Source organism: Triticum aestivum, chromosome 3B, assembly GCF_018294505.1.
Source record: "Triticum aestivum cultivar Chinese Spring chromosome 3B, IWGSC CS RefSeq v2.1, whole genome shotgun sequence".
In the NCBI taxonomy this organism is placed as follows: Eukaryota; Viridiplantae; Streptophyta; class Magnoliopsida; order Poales; family Poaceae; genus Triticum; species Triticum aestivum.
This window is the reverse complement of record NC_057801.1, coordinates 597,055,783-597,072,023: the sequence shown is the minus strand read 5'-3', so window position 1 is coordinate 597,072,023 and position 16,241 is coordinate 597,055,783. Positions and strand designations below refer to the sequence as shown.

The 16,241-nt window shown below is 41.9% G+C and overlaps 1 protein-coding gene across 4 annotated transcripts; it reads right to left on the bottom strand.

Moving 5' to 3' along the window:
- Positions 1-4: 4 nt before the first annotated feature.
- On the bottom strand, positions 5-6,832 carry LOC123071174 (pentatricopeptide repeat-containing protein At2g02980, chloroplastic). Of its 4 annotated transcripts, none has more exons than XM_044494683.1 (4): positions 5,732-6,832; positions 1,447-2,400; positions 882-1,097; positions 5-572 (listed from the first exon to the last, which is right to left on the bottom strand). In XM_044494683.1, the coding sequence occupies exons 1-2, from the start codon at positions 6,698-6,700 to the stop codon at positions 1,597-1,599; spliced, it is 1,773 nt and encodes a 590-aa protein (XP_044350618.1). In that variant the 5' UTR covers positions 6,701-6,832; the 3' UTR covers positions 5-572; positions 882-1,097; positions 1,447-1,596. The 4 variants fall into 4 exon arrangements, with proteins under 4 accessions (XP_044350618.1, XP_044350619.1, XP_044350620.1 ...); XM_044494684.1 differs by having other exon boundaries at positions 882-991; XM_044494685.1 differs by lacking the exon at positions 882-1,097.
- Between the last annotated feature and the right edge of the window lie 9,409 nt (positions 6,833-16,241).

The window sequence follows — 16,241 nt, the reverse complement described above, 5'->3', positions numbered from 1 at the left end:
AGCTGATTCCCTCATGCCCCGCCAAAAAAAAACTGATTCCTTCATGGATCAGACAATGACTTTAGTAAAGTAACACATGGAGGGATGTAACAAATGGTAACAAATGGTAACAATGTATCTGTGGATGTAACCACTTCCCCAGTGTAAAATGAAATACACAACATTTCAGTATTCTTAGCTTCGGTTCTCGTCTGCTCTTTTGCTGCGCCAAGCTGCCATCTCTGACTGTCTCCATGGACACGAAAAGCTCAATCGTGCCGTCAAAGCCAAGCAATATGGTTATGAACTTACGATCGTTGCTTCCAGTTCCGGTCAACAGCCGGCACGAGAGCTTTGGATCACGACATGTTCCTCCACCACCTTTGACTGGCAAACACGACAGACCACGACGACATGCTCCTCAGCCACCTTTGCCTGGCAAACACGACATGTTCCACCGGTATGCCGACCTTGGGTAGCCTGAACAAGCCCGCTCTTGCACAGTGTTGGACCTTTGGGACCCTGTTGCCTGCTGGGGCTGGGAGCACACCATGTGGATTGTGGAGGGTGTAGGACTGAGCATCACGGTGCCCCTGAAGTGGCCATATTGGCATAAAGAAACAAGTAAACATTAATCAATCTTTTAGGTGCATGTGCATCCAATGATAGTTCCAACTTTGACTTATAAATGGTGTAATGAGTAACGCAACCGGCCTTTATTAACGCAATGGACAGAGACATTTAAACAAGCCATGACAGCAATGCCGTCGCCTTCTCTTTCTCTTTACAACATCCAGTCTATCACTAATGTAGCTTGTTTTGTAGTTAGACAATACAATGCACTAGCACTGGAGATACAGACGACGGGACGCAACATCGCATTCTGGTAAGAAGAAGAGTACCTCGATGAATGTAAAAAATGTTTAGTAACAATGGAACCCCCGTAATCTGCGCAAGTCCCTTTCATCACTCCTGGAATAATTTTCCTTTCAAGGCATCACATCTCCAGGGCCTTGTATAATCAGATATATGTAATGAGTGATGGTTCACACCATGAAACCAAGGAGATAAGATTGGTGCTGAGGGAGCTGATCGGGTGCTACGGTCTGGCCGTAAGCCTGATGTTGGTGAAGAGGAGATGGTGAGCATAGTGAAAGAACTTGAGATTTTGCCCAGATTGCCATGAAGTGGCAAAAATAATAAGTAAACAAGTAAACATTTAAATTGGCCAACATGTATAGATTGTGTAATGAGCAACGCAACCAATCTTTGATAATGCATGGACAGAGACGTTTAAAAAAAGCTATGACAGCAATGCAGTCGCCATCTCTTTCTCTTTTAGGTTGATACAACATGCACGCTATCACTAATGTAAGCTTGTTTTCTGGTTAGATAACACTAGGCATTCACACCGGAGATACAAACGACAGGACAAACCAGCGAATTCTGGTAAGGAAAAAGGAGTACCTCGATGATGTAAAATTTATTTCAGTAACATTGGAACCCCCATGATCTGCACAAGTCCCTTTCATCAATTCTCGAACAATTTTCCTTTTAAGGCATCACATCTCCCGGGCTTTGGATAATCAGATATAAGTGATTCAATGCGTTACGCAATCACCAAAAGTCCTTGCAAGAACAACTTCCTCCAATAAATCTATGGAAACGAACACGGTCCCTGACAATGATTTCTCGGCCATATGATTTACTTATTATTTTTGACACTTCATGGCAATCCGGACAAAATCTCAAGTTCTTTACCACCCGAATGACATGAGGTGCTTTTGTCTTCAGCAACCCATATGCGATGGCTAACCTTTCACTATGCTCACAAAGTGCAATTTCTTTTTCCTCTTCACCAACATCATGTAGAACGGCCGCAGTCCAAGGCTTATGGCCAGATCGTAGAACCCGGTCAGCTATTTCCCTCAATACCACTCTTATCTCCTTGATTTCAGGGTGTGAACCATCACTCACCACAAATTTGTGCAGATAGCTATTTATTTCAATTGAACTACAGCCAGCAACGACAGTAACATTGTTGTCCTTCATCTTTTTCCTCATATACCTCACTCTGTCCCACTGGGAGTTCAACGCATACAAATTGGAGAGGAGAACATAGTTCTCTGGATTCTGAGGTTCCAACTCAAAGAGCTTTTTAGAAGCCAATCCTACTATATCAGTTCTGTTCGAACTTTTACTCGCCACAAGAAGATTCCTCCAAATGCTTGTAACAAATGAATAAGCTTCATCCAAAAGGCCAGAACGGCAGAGAAGGTCAACCATGCAACCATAGTTCTCCATTGAAGCTTTAATTCCCATTTCTTGCATAGTAGACCAATATCGCTGCCCATCATCAACTAACCCATTGTGAGCACAGGCTGACAACACACCTATAAAGGTGACATTATTGGGTCTAATCTGAAATATAAACATGAGAATTTAGGAAATAGCTATTATAGTGGTTTGCAAAGACTGAGTGCTATGATGATTTCTTGCGAAATGAAGTTGAGCATGCAAGCTGATAAGCAAAGAAGGATTGTGGTATTCTTCCCCTAAAAGGTGCACATCCATCGATCCCCTCATCTAGTGTAGTGCTCTGTTCAGAGACCAAGGAAGCTATTAGTTTAAGTTCAGAGTTCCTGTACAGAGCAGCAGCCTAAGGATAAGCAGTAATTCAGGTTAGATTTTCTGTTTTCCGAATCTTACCCACCTGAGAGTCCTAGTCTCGAAAGTGCGCCTTGGCCATCCAGCCTTATCGAAGAATTGATTCAAAAGTTGTGAGCCGATAGAAGGGAGAGATAGCAGGTTTCAGAAAGGAAATATTCCAATGGTTAGATTACCTCCATCTCAGTCAACGATGGGGATTTGTGAAGGTATCAAACTTAAGCTATCTATAAAATGACAATTTTTGATGTAGCTTCACGTCTACCTATACCCGAACTAGTGACGATACCAAATGGTCAATGCCTACCTCAAAGGTTTGGATCTATAGAGTTATGAATTGCCTACGGTGAGTGTTCCTTCTGCCCCAATGGTCTACCAAAATAGAAATGCCTTTCATAAGATGATGAAATCGTTTTTCTACCTTCTGCCTCTGAGGTTCACCTTCTCTTCCAGCATTCTTTAAACATGACAATCAAACTATTGCATATGGAGGACAAGTCAAAAGTAGATTCATTCCATCGTCAAAACTAGACCAGTAAACAATTGCATCGAAGGTCAAGTATTGGGAAAGGTACAAGATGTTTTGGCCACCCCACAATTCAAGAGAAGAGTACCGACTGGATCAAGAAGAAAATCCCTGTCCCTATCCTTTTATCCAACTTGAATGATTAAAGTGAAAGTAGTGGCATCGTATTACTCTAAAAGATAAGTTGTGTTGAAGCCAATCAAAAGCCGAACTGCAGTTGCCCTTTCATTCACCTCGAATTTTGGCTTGCTCTTAGGGTGGACCACATTAGAGGTATTGGAACTACGTTTCGCGCATCCTATTTTCTTAGGAAATACTACGATCCAGTAGCTATAAATAGAAAGCAGAACCTCCTAATGTCTGTACATAGAAAGAAGGAGACCCAGGACCGGTTCATAGAATGTGCTAACTCCATGCGTAGCGTAGGAGATAGATGGAGGAAAAGACGTCATAGGAAGGATCCAATATATCCAGATAGGCAAGAAAAGACACTTCTCTCGATCGGTCTCCGCCCTCCCATACCTCCTAAAACAACGGTAGTTTGCTTCTTTTCGTTCAATTGTACCTGGCCCAAGCGCTTATCTATTCAGTACTTTCAAGTACCACGCAACAACTTTCGAGTAAGAAAGCAATTTGACATTATGATCTCCGAGAAGAGGTTTGTATTATAGTAGGTTTGTTTTAGGTCCCATCCTTTTTTCCGAGATTTTTTTTTTCATTTTCCCATCGGCCTAGAATTACCTTTCCTTCTCCTTTTGATTTTTGTATTATTATAACTTCGGTTTCTTACTCGAAAGTTGTTTTCCGAAAATCAAGGAGAAGGAAAGGCAATTCTAGGCCGATGGGAAAATGGAAGTAGAATTTTCCAAGAAAAGGATGGAACCTAGAAATGGAAAACAAACCTACTATAATACGAACCCTCTTCTCGGGGATCATAATATCAAGTTGCTTTATTACTCGAAAGCTGTTGCGCGGTACTCAGAAGTACTAAATAGATAGGCGCTTGGGCCACGTACAATCGAACGAAAAAAGCAAACTACCGTTGTTTTAGGAGGTATGGGAGGGTAGGACGAATCAAGAGAAGTGTTTTTTCTCGGCTATCCGGATTTATTGGATCATTCCTTCCTGTGACGCCTTTTCCTTCATCCATCTCCTATGCTACGCATGGAGTTAGCACATTCAATGACTCGGTCCTGGGAGTCCTTCTTTCTATGTATAGACATAAGGAGGTTCTGCTTTCTATTTATAGCTACTGGATCATAGTATTTCCTAAGAAAAAAGGATATGCGAAACGTAGTTCCAATACCTCTGATGTGGTCCACTCTAAGAGCAAGCCAAAATTCTAGGTGAATGAAAGAGCAAGTGCAGTTCAGCCTTTGATTGATTTCAACACAACTTACCCTTTAGAGTAATGCGATGCCACTACTTTCACTTTAATCATTCAATTTGGATAAAAAGATAGGAACATGGATTTTCTTCTTGATCCAATCGGTACTCTTCTCTTGAATATAGGGTGGCCAAAACACTTGTACCTTTCGCAATACTTGACCTTCGATCCAATTGTTTACTGGTCTAATTTTGACAATGCAATGAATCTACTTTTGACTTGGCCTCCATATGCAATAGTTAATTTGTCAGGTTTCAAGGATGTTGGAAGAGAAGGGAAACATCAAAGGCAAAACGTAGATGGAAGGCATTTCCGTTTTGGTAGATCATTGGGGCAGAAGGAATACTCACCGTAGGTAATTCGTAACTCCATAGATGCAAACCTTTGAGGTAGGCATTGACCATTTGGTACTGTCACTAGTTCGGTATACTATAGAAACCCTTTGGTATAGGTAGATGTGAAACTACATCAAAAATTGTCATCTATAGATAGATTAAGTTTGATACCTTCACAAATCCCCATCGTTGACCAAGATGGAGGTAATCTAACCATTGGAATATTTCCTTTCTGAAACCTGCTATCTTTCTCCTTCTATCGGCTCACAACTTTTGGATCAATTCTTCGATAAGGCTGGATGGCCAAGGCGCCCTTTCGAGACTAGGACTCTGAGGTGGGTAAGATTCAGAAAACAGAAAAGCGAACCTGAATTCCTGCTTATCCCTAGGCTGCTGCTCTGTACTGCCTTCCATCATGAAAGTCGGTAAGCAATCTAGTCTACAACAGGGAATCAGGAACTCATACTAACAGCATCCTTGGTCTCTGAACAGAGCACTATACTAGATGGGGGAATCGATGGATGTACACCTTTTAGGGGAAGAATGCCACAACCTTGGAAAGTATCTTGTATAGAATCGATGGACGGACCCCTATTATGAACCAAGCTTTATGTGGAACAATTTTACAGTCTTGGAAAATATCTTGTATAGAATTACTTAAGTGCAGTCATCATCAAGAGTCATGAGTCAAGTTTACGGTAGCACATTACAAATCCGAAGCTAAACAAAAATGAACTGTCAGTGCATTTTTTCCGTGCAGATTAACGCATATGATCAGGTTATCACCAAGAGTGGACCAGGTAAACAGAATTATAAACACATCAGTGCAACATTTACCTTAAGCTGGAGCATTCTTGAGAAAATTGCCAACGCATCCTCTGCAAGCCCATGCATCGCCAGTCCAACTATCATTGCACTCCATGCCTTGGTATCCCTCTCCACCATCGCATCAAAAACCAACCTTGCCCGCTCTATCAAACCGCACTTTGCATACATGTCAATCAACGCGGTGCTCAGCTCAAGATCGACCGTGATCCCCTTCCTATCTATAAAAGCATGGACCCACCTGCCCAAATCAAGAGCGCCCGCCTTGGCGCATGCCGAGATTACGCTAACCATTGTGACCTCATCCGGGTTCACCCCAGCAGCCTGCATGTCCCGAAACAGGTCCAACGCTTCGTTAACCATCCCCACTCTGGAGTACCCGCCGATCATGGAGCTCCACGCGACCAGATTCCTGTCCTCGGCCATGCCGTCAAACACGCTCTTGGCTAGTGCAACTTCCTCACACCTGGCATAGAGGTTGAGCAGCCCGGTCTGCACGTACGGGCTCGGTTCCAGCCCCTGGCGGAAAGCCTGTGAGTGCAGCTGCCGGCCCTCGCCGAGAGCCGGCACGGTGGCGCACGCCTTGAGCGCGAACGCGACGGTGAAGCTGTTGGGGGATGGGGAGCCCGCGCGCAGCATGCGGCGGTACAGCAGGAAGGCGTCCGCGGTGGGGTTGCTGGGGGTGGCGAGCGCGCGGATGAGGGAGTTGTAGCAGAAGGCGGTCGGCTCGGGGATTTGGTCGAACAGGCTGCGCGCGTACGAGGCCGCCGCGGCGGTCGGGGCTGAGGCGGCGCAGGAGGCGAGCAGCTTGGAGAGCGCGAGTGCGTGGGTGAGGCGTGGGAGGCGGAGCCTGAGAAGGCGCGCGTGGGCGCCGCGGAGCGCGCGGAGGCTGCGGCATTGGCGGACCAGCCACACGACGTGGGCTTCGAGGAGGTGGCGCGGGAGCGTGGCGGCCTCGGGCGGTTTGAGCTGGTGATGCATGCGGGGAAAAACGCTCGCCCGAAAGAGCGAGGCCGGTTTTTCTTTTCTTCTCACGACGCGGTGGCGAACTGGCGCGGGTGCGCCGCCGTGGCGAGCTGCTCTGATGGACTGTGCAGGTGGTTGATCACAGGGTGTGGTTGGTCCGGGTCACGTACTCCGTTTCCTTTTTACTTCGTACTGTGTATATAAGATTTGCTTAAAGTCAAACATAGTAAAATTTGACCATGCTTTTTTTTCAATTTGACCATGCTTATATCTGAATAAATATCAATATTCAGAAATAAATATCAATATTCAGAATACCAAATCAATATCATCAGATCCATTATGAAATTATTTTTCATACTTATAATTATAGTATTGTATATATTGATGGTTTTACATATAATTTTGGTCAAACTTTATGAAGCTTGACTTTCGACAAATTTTATATCCAGAGTAAAACTAAATGGAGGGAGTACAATGGTGCAATGTCAGGGGCATCACCTAGAATAAATATTGAGGCGAAGAAGAGAGAGCCAATGCCTGCCTTTTTAACATTATTTGTCTCATCGTATATTTAGAAATATCTGGTTAGTAGAGATAAGACTAAGAGCTCATCCATTATACATAATTTTCATTGCTTTCTCTAAATTATGTGATGGGATTAAAATAAAATGATCTTATCAATCACTGTAAATGCACTAATGACTCGATTTCAACAGTTGTATATAGCTCATCCATCGATTATACACCGATTTTAAAAATTGCATTAAAACATTTTAAAAACCTATATACATCGATTATATAATCGATGTATATAGGTTTTTAAAATGTTTTAATACAATTTTTGAAGAGGTTGCACTTGTAATACAAAGTACTCCCTTCGTTCTAAAATAGATGACCCAACTTTATATTAACTTTAGTACAAAGTTGAATAATCTATTTTGGAACGAAGGGAGTAACTTGCAATATAACCTTGTGTTTTTCTTTGCATTACGGTTGCTCTAAAGATACTAGAGTAATGCCTTAAAAACTACACAAAAGCAATTTTAATGATATGCAAGCAACTATATTCCAAAAGCATGTTTTTTCATCGCGAATGATTCTAATAGACGATCGACTTTATCGTTGTGGCGGAAAAGCATGTCTGTACTATAAGCTTGCTTTTCATGATAAAAAATGCATTTCAAAAAAAATTATCAAAATAATTTCGTGTGAGATCTAGTTTTGAAAATCTCACCATGAGGAACTCTCGATTTGGACGCTCGCTTAACTACTGAGTTTAACATGTGAAGTAGGATGGGGACCACATCTGCTTGTAGAGAAACAGAAGTGGGGGTATGCGTTGTCTAGACGCGTCCGTATTTCTTACCAAGGGAATGTATTAATGAGGGGGAAAATCATCTACACTACTTGAACATAAGAGCAAGTACAATAGAGCTGAGTCAGCGGGCTATAAGGAATAAACTAGTATATTTTTGCTTAGTTGGAGGAAAGAGAAGAGAAGAGAGAGAAGGTAAGGGCATCTCTAACAGTTTGTATGTTAGCTTGTTGATAAAATATGCCATGTCATCAACCAACATCTTAACATATAACATCTCCAATGGGTTGTATCTAGTTTGCCCAATAGGATGTGAGATAATAAATAAAGCGATCTCTTATTCTATATTGGAGCTTGTGCAAGGGGTGTTGGTTCATGTACATACAACCTTCCTCTCTTTCCTCATTTATTGCATGACACATCATCAAAAATCATACGTGGTAAAGTCTACCAACAACTATCTTACAACCATTGAAGATGCCCTAAGCGGGCTCTTCGTGAAGAGTCAGCTCTAGCACGTGCTCCTAGGCACTTTGTGAGAATGAAAGGTGGGTCACACAATAAAAAAGTAGTACACTCTTTTTATCTACTATTATACATGTTGGTTATAGGATGGGCTGTAGATGACATGGCACGGGCTTATAGCCAGCAGCTGGTTATATTATTAACCATGCTCTAAGCTTGTCTCTCACTTTGGTCACCGGACTTCAATTTACTCTAAATATGGTCATAGAGGGGGTTAAGTTGTTCAATACGGTCACTTGGATCATCTGTGTATGGTATTCCATTAACGTGTTATATGATGGGCGACACTTGGGCACCACGAGCGCGGACAACGTGGCGGACACCATATGCGAGCGTGTATGTGTGAACCTTACACATGAAGTTTACGTTGCTTTTTTGTTTGCAAAACGGCCTCTAAACAAAACCTTACGTGGTGCGGTCGGACCGAGACTAGACCTTGACTCGCCCTCTACCCCAAATCCAAAATTCCCCAATATCCCGTCGCCGGCCACTGGCGTTTCCATCCTCGCCATCACCGACCGACGTGTCCATCCTCGCCATCGCTTACCTCTTCGCATCCATCCTCACCATATATACCTCGAGCTCGATTCGGCCAGGTCTCTGCCATTGAGCAGTTGGGGTGCCTCTCATCGGATGCCCTGACTATGACATTGCTGGTGAAGTTATATGTTTCGACTCTCGACGACCACGTCAGGTGGGTGTTCTACAAGTTTGCCAAACACGGTGCAAGCCCCTGGCGATGTGCTTGGTTTGGATTAAAGGAATTTGGGGCATGTTTGGTTACATTGCCGATTCGCCCTGGCCCGGCGAGCCTGGCTCTATTGAGCCGGTTTGAGAAGATGCAGGCCAAAAAATCCCAGATGCACATAGTTTGGTTGCCTGCATGCCCCTAGTTGCATGAGACAATCATTTTTGACCCAACGTTTGGTTGTCCGCATTGCATTAGGTGCACATATGACATGGTGTTTGGTTGCAACCTGCATAAGGTGTTGTCATCATTTCTAACTAGTGGTGACTCTACCACACACAATCTGAACATAATGCCAGCTAGTTAAACAAATGACAGCTCATCCTAACTACAATCAAATGACAGTTCAAATTATTAAGAGCCATTGGCTAAATAGGGGATAGTTCATCGGTGTTGGTGCTTGATACATCTTCAACGTATCTATAATTTTTGATCGTTCCATGCTATTATATTACCTCTTTTGAATGTTTATGGGCTTTATTTTACACATTTATATCATTTTTGGGACTAACCTACTAACCGGAGGCCCAGCCCGTGTTGCTGTTTTTTTACCTATTTCAGTATTTCGAAGAAAAGGAATATAAAACAGAGTCCAAACGGAATAAAACTTTCGGGAGCGTGATTTTTGGAACGAACGTGATCCAGAGGACTTGGAGTGCAAGTCAAGAAGCAGCCGAGGCGGCCACGAGAGGGTAGGGCGCGCCCCCTGTCTCGTGGGCCCCTCGGACGGCCACCGACGTACTTCTTCCTCCTACATAAGCCTACGTACCCCGAAAATGTCCAGGGAGCCAACGAAACACAATTTCCACCGCCGTAACCTTCTGTATCCGCGAGATCCCATCTTGGAGCCTTCACCGGCGCTCTGCCGGAGGGGGAATCGACCACGGAGGGCTTCTACATCAACACCATAGCCCCTCCGATGAGTTGTGAGTAGTTTACCACAGACCTACGGGTCCATAGTTATTAGCTAGATGGCTTCTTTTCTCTTTTTGGATCTCAATACAATGTTCTCCCCCTCTCTTTGTGAAGATCTATTCGATGTAAACTCTTTTTGCGGTGTGTTTGTCGAGATCCAATGAATTGTGGGTTTATGATCAAGTTTATCTATGAGAAATATTTGAATCTCCTTTGAATTCTTTTATGTATGATTGAGTTATCTTTGCAAGTCTCATCGAATTATCAGTTTGGTTTGGCCTACTAGATTGATCTTTCTTGCCATGGGAGAAGTGCTTAGCTTTGGGTTCAATCTTGCGGTGTCCTTACCCAGTGACAGCAGGGGTTGCAAGGCACGTATTGTATTGTTGCCATCAAGGATAAAAAGATGGGGTTTATATCATATTGCATGAGTTTATCCCTCTACATCATGTCATCTTGCTTAAGGCGTTACTCTGTTCTTATGAACTTACTACTCTAGATGCAGGCAGGAGTCGGTCGATGTGTGGAGTAATAGTAGTAGATGCAGGTAGGAGTCGGTCTACTTGTTGCGGGCGTGATGCCTATATACATGATCATGCCTAGATAATCTCATAATTATTCGCTTTTCTATCAATTGCTCGACAGTAATTTGTTCACCCACCGTAATACTTATGCTATCTTGAGAGAAGCCTCTAGTGAAACCTATGGCCCCCGGGTCTATCTCTTATCATATTTGCTTCCAATCTATTTTTATTTGCATCTTTACTTTTTGCATCTATATTATAAAATACCAAAAATATATTTATCTTATCATACTATCTCTATTAGATCTCACTTTCGCAAGTGGCTGTGAAGGGATTGACAACCCCATTATTGCATTGGTTGCGAGTTCTTTGTTTGTTTGTGTAGGTGCGTGAGACTTTTGAGGAGCCTCCTACTGGATTGATATCTTGGTTCTCAAAAACTGAGGGAAATACTTACACTACTATTGTTGTATCACCCTTTCCTCTTCAAGGAAAACCAACGCAAGCTCAAGAGATAGCAAGAAGGATTTCTGGCGCCGTTGCCGGGGAAGTCTTCGCTCAAGTCAAGACATACCAAGTACCCATCACAAACTCATCTCCCTCGCGTTTATATTATTTTCCATTTGCCTCTCGTTTTCCTCTCCCCCACTTCAACCTTGCCGTTTTATTCGCCCTCTCTTTCCCAATCTCCTCATCTCTCTTTTCGCTTGCCTTTTTCTGTTTGCTTGTGTGTTGGATTACTTGTTGCCATGGCGCAAGATAATACCAAATTGTGTGATTTCTCCAATACCAATAATAATGATTTTCTTAGTACTCCGATTGCTCCTCTTAATGATGTTGAGTCGTGTGAAATCAATACTGCTTTGCTGAATCTTGTTATGAAAGATCAATTCGCCGGCCTTCCTAGTGAAGATGCCACTACTCATCTAAACAACTTTGTTGATTTGTGTGATATGCAAAAGAAGAAAGATGCGGATAACGATATTGTTAAATTGAAGTTATTTCCGTTTTCACTTAGAGATCGTGCTAAAGTTTGGTTTTCGTCTTTGCCTAAAAATAGTATTGATTCTTGGAACAAGTGCAAAGATGCTTTTATCTCTAAGTATTTTCCTCCCGCTAAGATTATCACTCTTAGGAACGATATTATGAATTTTAAATAACTTGATCATGAGCATGTTGCCCAATCTCGGGAAAGAATGAAATTGATGATTCGCAATTGCCCTACTCATGGTTTGAATTTATGGATGATCATACAAAATTTTTATGCCGGTTTGAACTTTGCTTCTAGAAATCTCTTAGATTCGGCCGCGGGAGGCACATTTATGGAAATCACGTTAGGAGATGCTACAAAACTTCTTGATAATATTATGGCTAATTATTCTTAATGGCACACCGAAAGATCTTCTAGTAAAAAAGTGCATGCTATAGAAGAAATCAATGTTTCGAGTGGAAAGATGGATGAACTTATGAAATTGTTTGCTACTAAAAATACTCCTCTCGATCCCAATGATATGCCTTTGTCTACTTTGATTGAGAATAATAATGAATCTATGGATGTGAATTTTGTTGGTAGGAATAGTTTTGGAAACAATGCTTATAGAGGAAACTTTAATGCTAGACTGTTCCCTAGTAATTCCTCTAATAATTATGGAAATTTCTACAATAATTCTTATGGTAATTTTAATAAGATGTCCTCTGATTTTGAGAATAGTGTGAAAGAATTTATGATTTCTCAAAAGAATTTTAATGCTTTGCTTGAAGAAAAATTGCTCAAAGTTGATGATGTGGCTAGGAACGTTGATAGACTTTCGCTTGATGTTGATTCTCTTAAACTTAGATCTTCTTCTCCTAAGCATGATATCAATGAGTCTCTCAAAGCAATGAGAATTTACATTGACGAGTGCAAGGAAAGAACCGCTAGTTTGCATGCTAAAAAAGATTGCTTTATAAAGGCGTGTTCTTCTAGTTTCCATGAAAATAATGATGAAGATCTTAAAGTTATTGATGCGTCTCCTATTAGATCTTTGTTTTTCAATATGAATCTTAATAATAATGGGACTGGAGACGAGTCAACTTTAGTTAGAAGGCGTCCCAATAATTCAGAGTTTTTAGATCTTGATGCTAAATTTGGTAAAAGTGGGATTGGAGAGATCATGACTTTAAATAGCATTGAACCCACTATCTTGGATTTCAAGAAATTTGATTATGATAATTGTTCTTTAGAAGGTTGTATTTCCTTGTTGCGATCCGTTATGAATTCTCCTCATGCTTATAGTCAAAATAAAGCTTTTACCAAACATATTGTTGATGCCTTGATGAAATCTTTTGATGAAAAACTTAATTTCGAAGTTTCTATACATAGAAAACTTAATGATGAGTGGGATCCTACTATAAAGATTAAAATTAAAGATCATGAGTGTTATGCTTTGTGTGATCTGGGTGCTAGTATTTCCACGATTCTGAAAACTTTATGTGATATTCTAGGTTTACATGATCTTGATGATTGCTCTTTAAATTTGCACCTTGCGGATTCCACCATTAAAAAGCCAATGGGAAGAATCAATGATGTTCTCATTGTTGCAAATAGAAATTTGGTTCCCGTAGATTTTATCATTCTTGATATAGATTGCAATCTTTCTTGCCCTATTATTCTTGGTAGACCTTTCCTTAGAACGATTGGCGCGATTATTGATATGAAGGAGGGAATATTAGATTCCACTTTCCATTAAGGAAAGGCATGTAGCACTTTCCAAGAAAGAAAATTAAATTACCTTATGAATCTATCATGCAGGCTACTTCTGAATTGAGTACAAAAGATGACACTATTTAGATATATCCTCGCTTTTATGCCTAGCTAGGGGCGTTAAACGATAGCGCTGGTTGGGAGGCAACCCAATTTTATTTGTGTTTTTTGTTTTTGCTTTTGTTTAGTAATAAATTTTGCATCTACCTTCTGTTTAGATGTGTTTTTATATTTTAATTAGTGTTTGTGACAAGTAGAACCTATAGGATAACCTATGGTGATAGTTAATTTGATTCTGCTGAAAAACAGAAACTTTGCGCGCACGAAATTAGTTTTGTTAAATCACAGAAACGTGCGTTTGCATTGATTCTTTTTGCTGATGATCAATAGATAAATTTCCCAGGACGTCCTATTTTGTTATGATTTTTAAAGTTCCAGAAGTCTTCGTAGGTTACAGATTTCTACAGACTATTCTGTTTTTGTCAGATTCTGTTTTTCGTGTGTTGTTTGCTTATTTTGATGCATCTATGGCTAGTATTAAGTGGTATGAACCATAGAGAACTTGGAATACAGTAGGTTTAACACCAAAATAAATAAAGAATGAGTTCATTACAGTATCTTATGTGGTGGGTTTGTTTTCTTTCACTAACGGAGCTTATAAGATTTTCTGTTGAGTTTTGTGTTGTGAAGTTTTCAAGTTTTGGGTAAAGCTTTTATGGACTATGGAATAAGGAGTGGCAAGAGACTAAGCTTGGGGATGCCTATGGCACCCCAAGATATTCAAGTATAGCCAAAAGCCTAAGCTTGGGGATGCCCCGGGAAGGCATCCCCTCTTTCGTCTTCGTTCATTGGTAACTTTACTTGGAGCTATATTTTTATTCGCCACATCATATGTGTTTTGCTTGGAGCGTCGTGTATTATATTAGTCTTCGCTTTTTTAGTTTACCACAATCATCCTTGCTGTACACACCTTTTGGGAGAAGCCTACTTGATTAGAATTTGCTAGAATACTCTATGTGCTTCACTTATATCTTTTGAGCTTGATAGTTTTTGCTCTAGTGCTTCACTTATATCTTTTAGAGCACGGTGGTGACTTAATTTTGAAGAAATTGCTAGTCTCTCATGCTTCACTTATATCTTTTTGAGACTCTTTTAGAACAACATGGTATTTGCTATGGTTACAAATTTGGTCCTAGAATGATGAGCATCCAAGTTGAGTATAATAAAAACTATCATAGAAAGTGAATTGGATGCTATGATCAATTTGATGCTTGATAATTGTTTTGAGATATGGAGGTAGTGAAAGATCGAGGATGTCGCCTAGAGGGGGGTGAATAGGCGCTTTAAAATAATTACGGTTAAGACTTGAACAAATGCGGAATAAACCTAGCGGTTAATTTGTCAAGCACAAAACCTAAAACAACTAGGCTCACCTATGTGCACCAACAACTTATGCTTAGCAAGATAAGCAACTATGTGATAGCAAGATATATGACAAAGAACAATATGGCTATCACAGACTAAAGTGCATAAGTAAAGGGCTCGGGAAAGAGATAACCGAGGCACATGGATATGGCGATGTATCCCGAAGTTCACACCCTTGCGGATGCTAATCTCCGTTTGGAGCGGTGTGGAGGCACAATGCTCCCCAAGAAGCCACTAGGGCCACCGTAATCTCCTCACGCCATCGCACAATGCAAGATGCCGTGATTCCACTAAGGGACCCTTGAGGGCGGTCACCGAACCCGTACAAATGGCAACCCTTGGGGGTGGTCACCGAACCCGTACACTTTGGCAACCCTTGGGGGCGGTCACCGGTACCCGTCAAATTGCTTGGGGCAATCTCCACAACCTAATTGGAGACCCCGACGCTTGCCCGGAGCTTTACACCACAATGATTGAGCTCCGAACACCACCAACCGTCTAGGGCGCCCAAGCACCCAAGAGGAACAAGCTCAAGGGTACGGAGCACCCAAGAGTAATAAGCTTCTCAACTTGAAACTTCCACGTATCACCGTGGAGAACTCAAACCGATGCACAAATGCAATGGCAAGGGCACACGGAGTGCCCAAGTCCTTCTCTCTCAAATCCCACCAAAGCAACTAATGGTAGGGAGGAAAGTGAGAGGAAGAACAAGAAGGATAACACAAAGAACTCCAAGATCTAAATCCAAGGGGTTCCCCTCACATAGAGGAGAAAGTGATTGGTGGAAGTGTGGATCTAGATCTCCTCTCTCTTTTCCCTCAAAAACTAGCAAGAATCCATGGAGGGATTGAGAGTTAGCAAGCTCAAAAAAGGTCAATAATGGGGGCAAAAAACGAGCTCAAGAGATAGGGAACCATTGAGGAAGAGACCCCCTTAAATAGGTCCCCACGAATCTGCCCGTTATGTGCAGAAAGACATAGGAGCGGTACAACCGCTATGAGCACCGGTACAACCGGTAACAGGCAATAAGCAGAACAACCGAGCCACAACCGCCCAACAACCGCACCACAACAGAAGCTAGTCCGGTGGTAGAGCGGTACATGGCTGGTACAACCTCCGGACCAAATCTGGAGTGGTACAACCGCTCCAAACACCGGTTGTACCGGTCAACCGGTACAACCTCTCTATGGGGCGGTACAACCTCTCTATGTAAAACAGGCAATATCAAAACAGCCACAACTTTCGCATACGAGCTCCGAATTTGATGAAATCAAGTTTGTTGGAAAGCTAGCAACAAGGGCTAACACAATCTTGAAAGAAATATCAATAAGAAGCAAATTAGAAAAGGCCCATAAGAA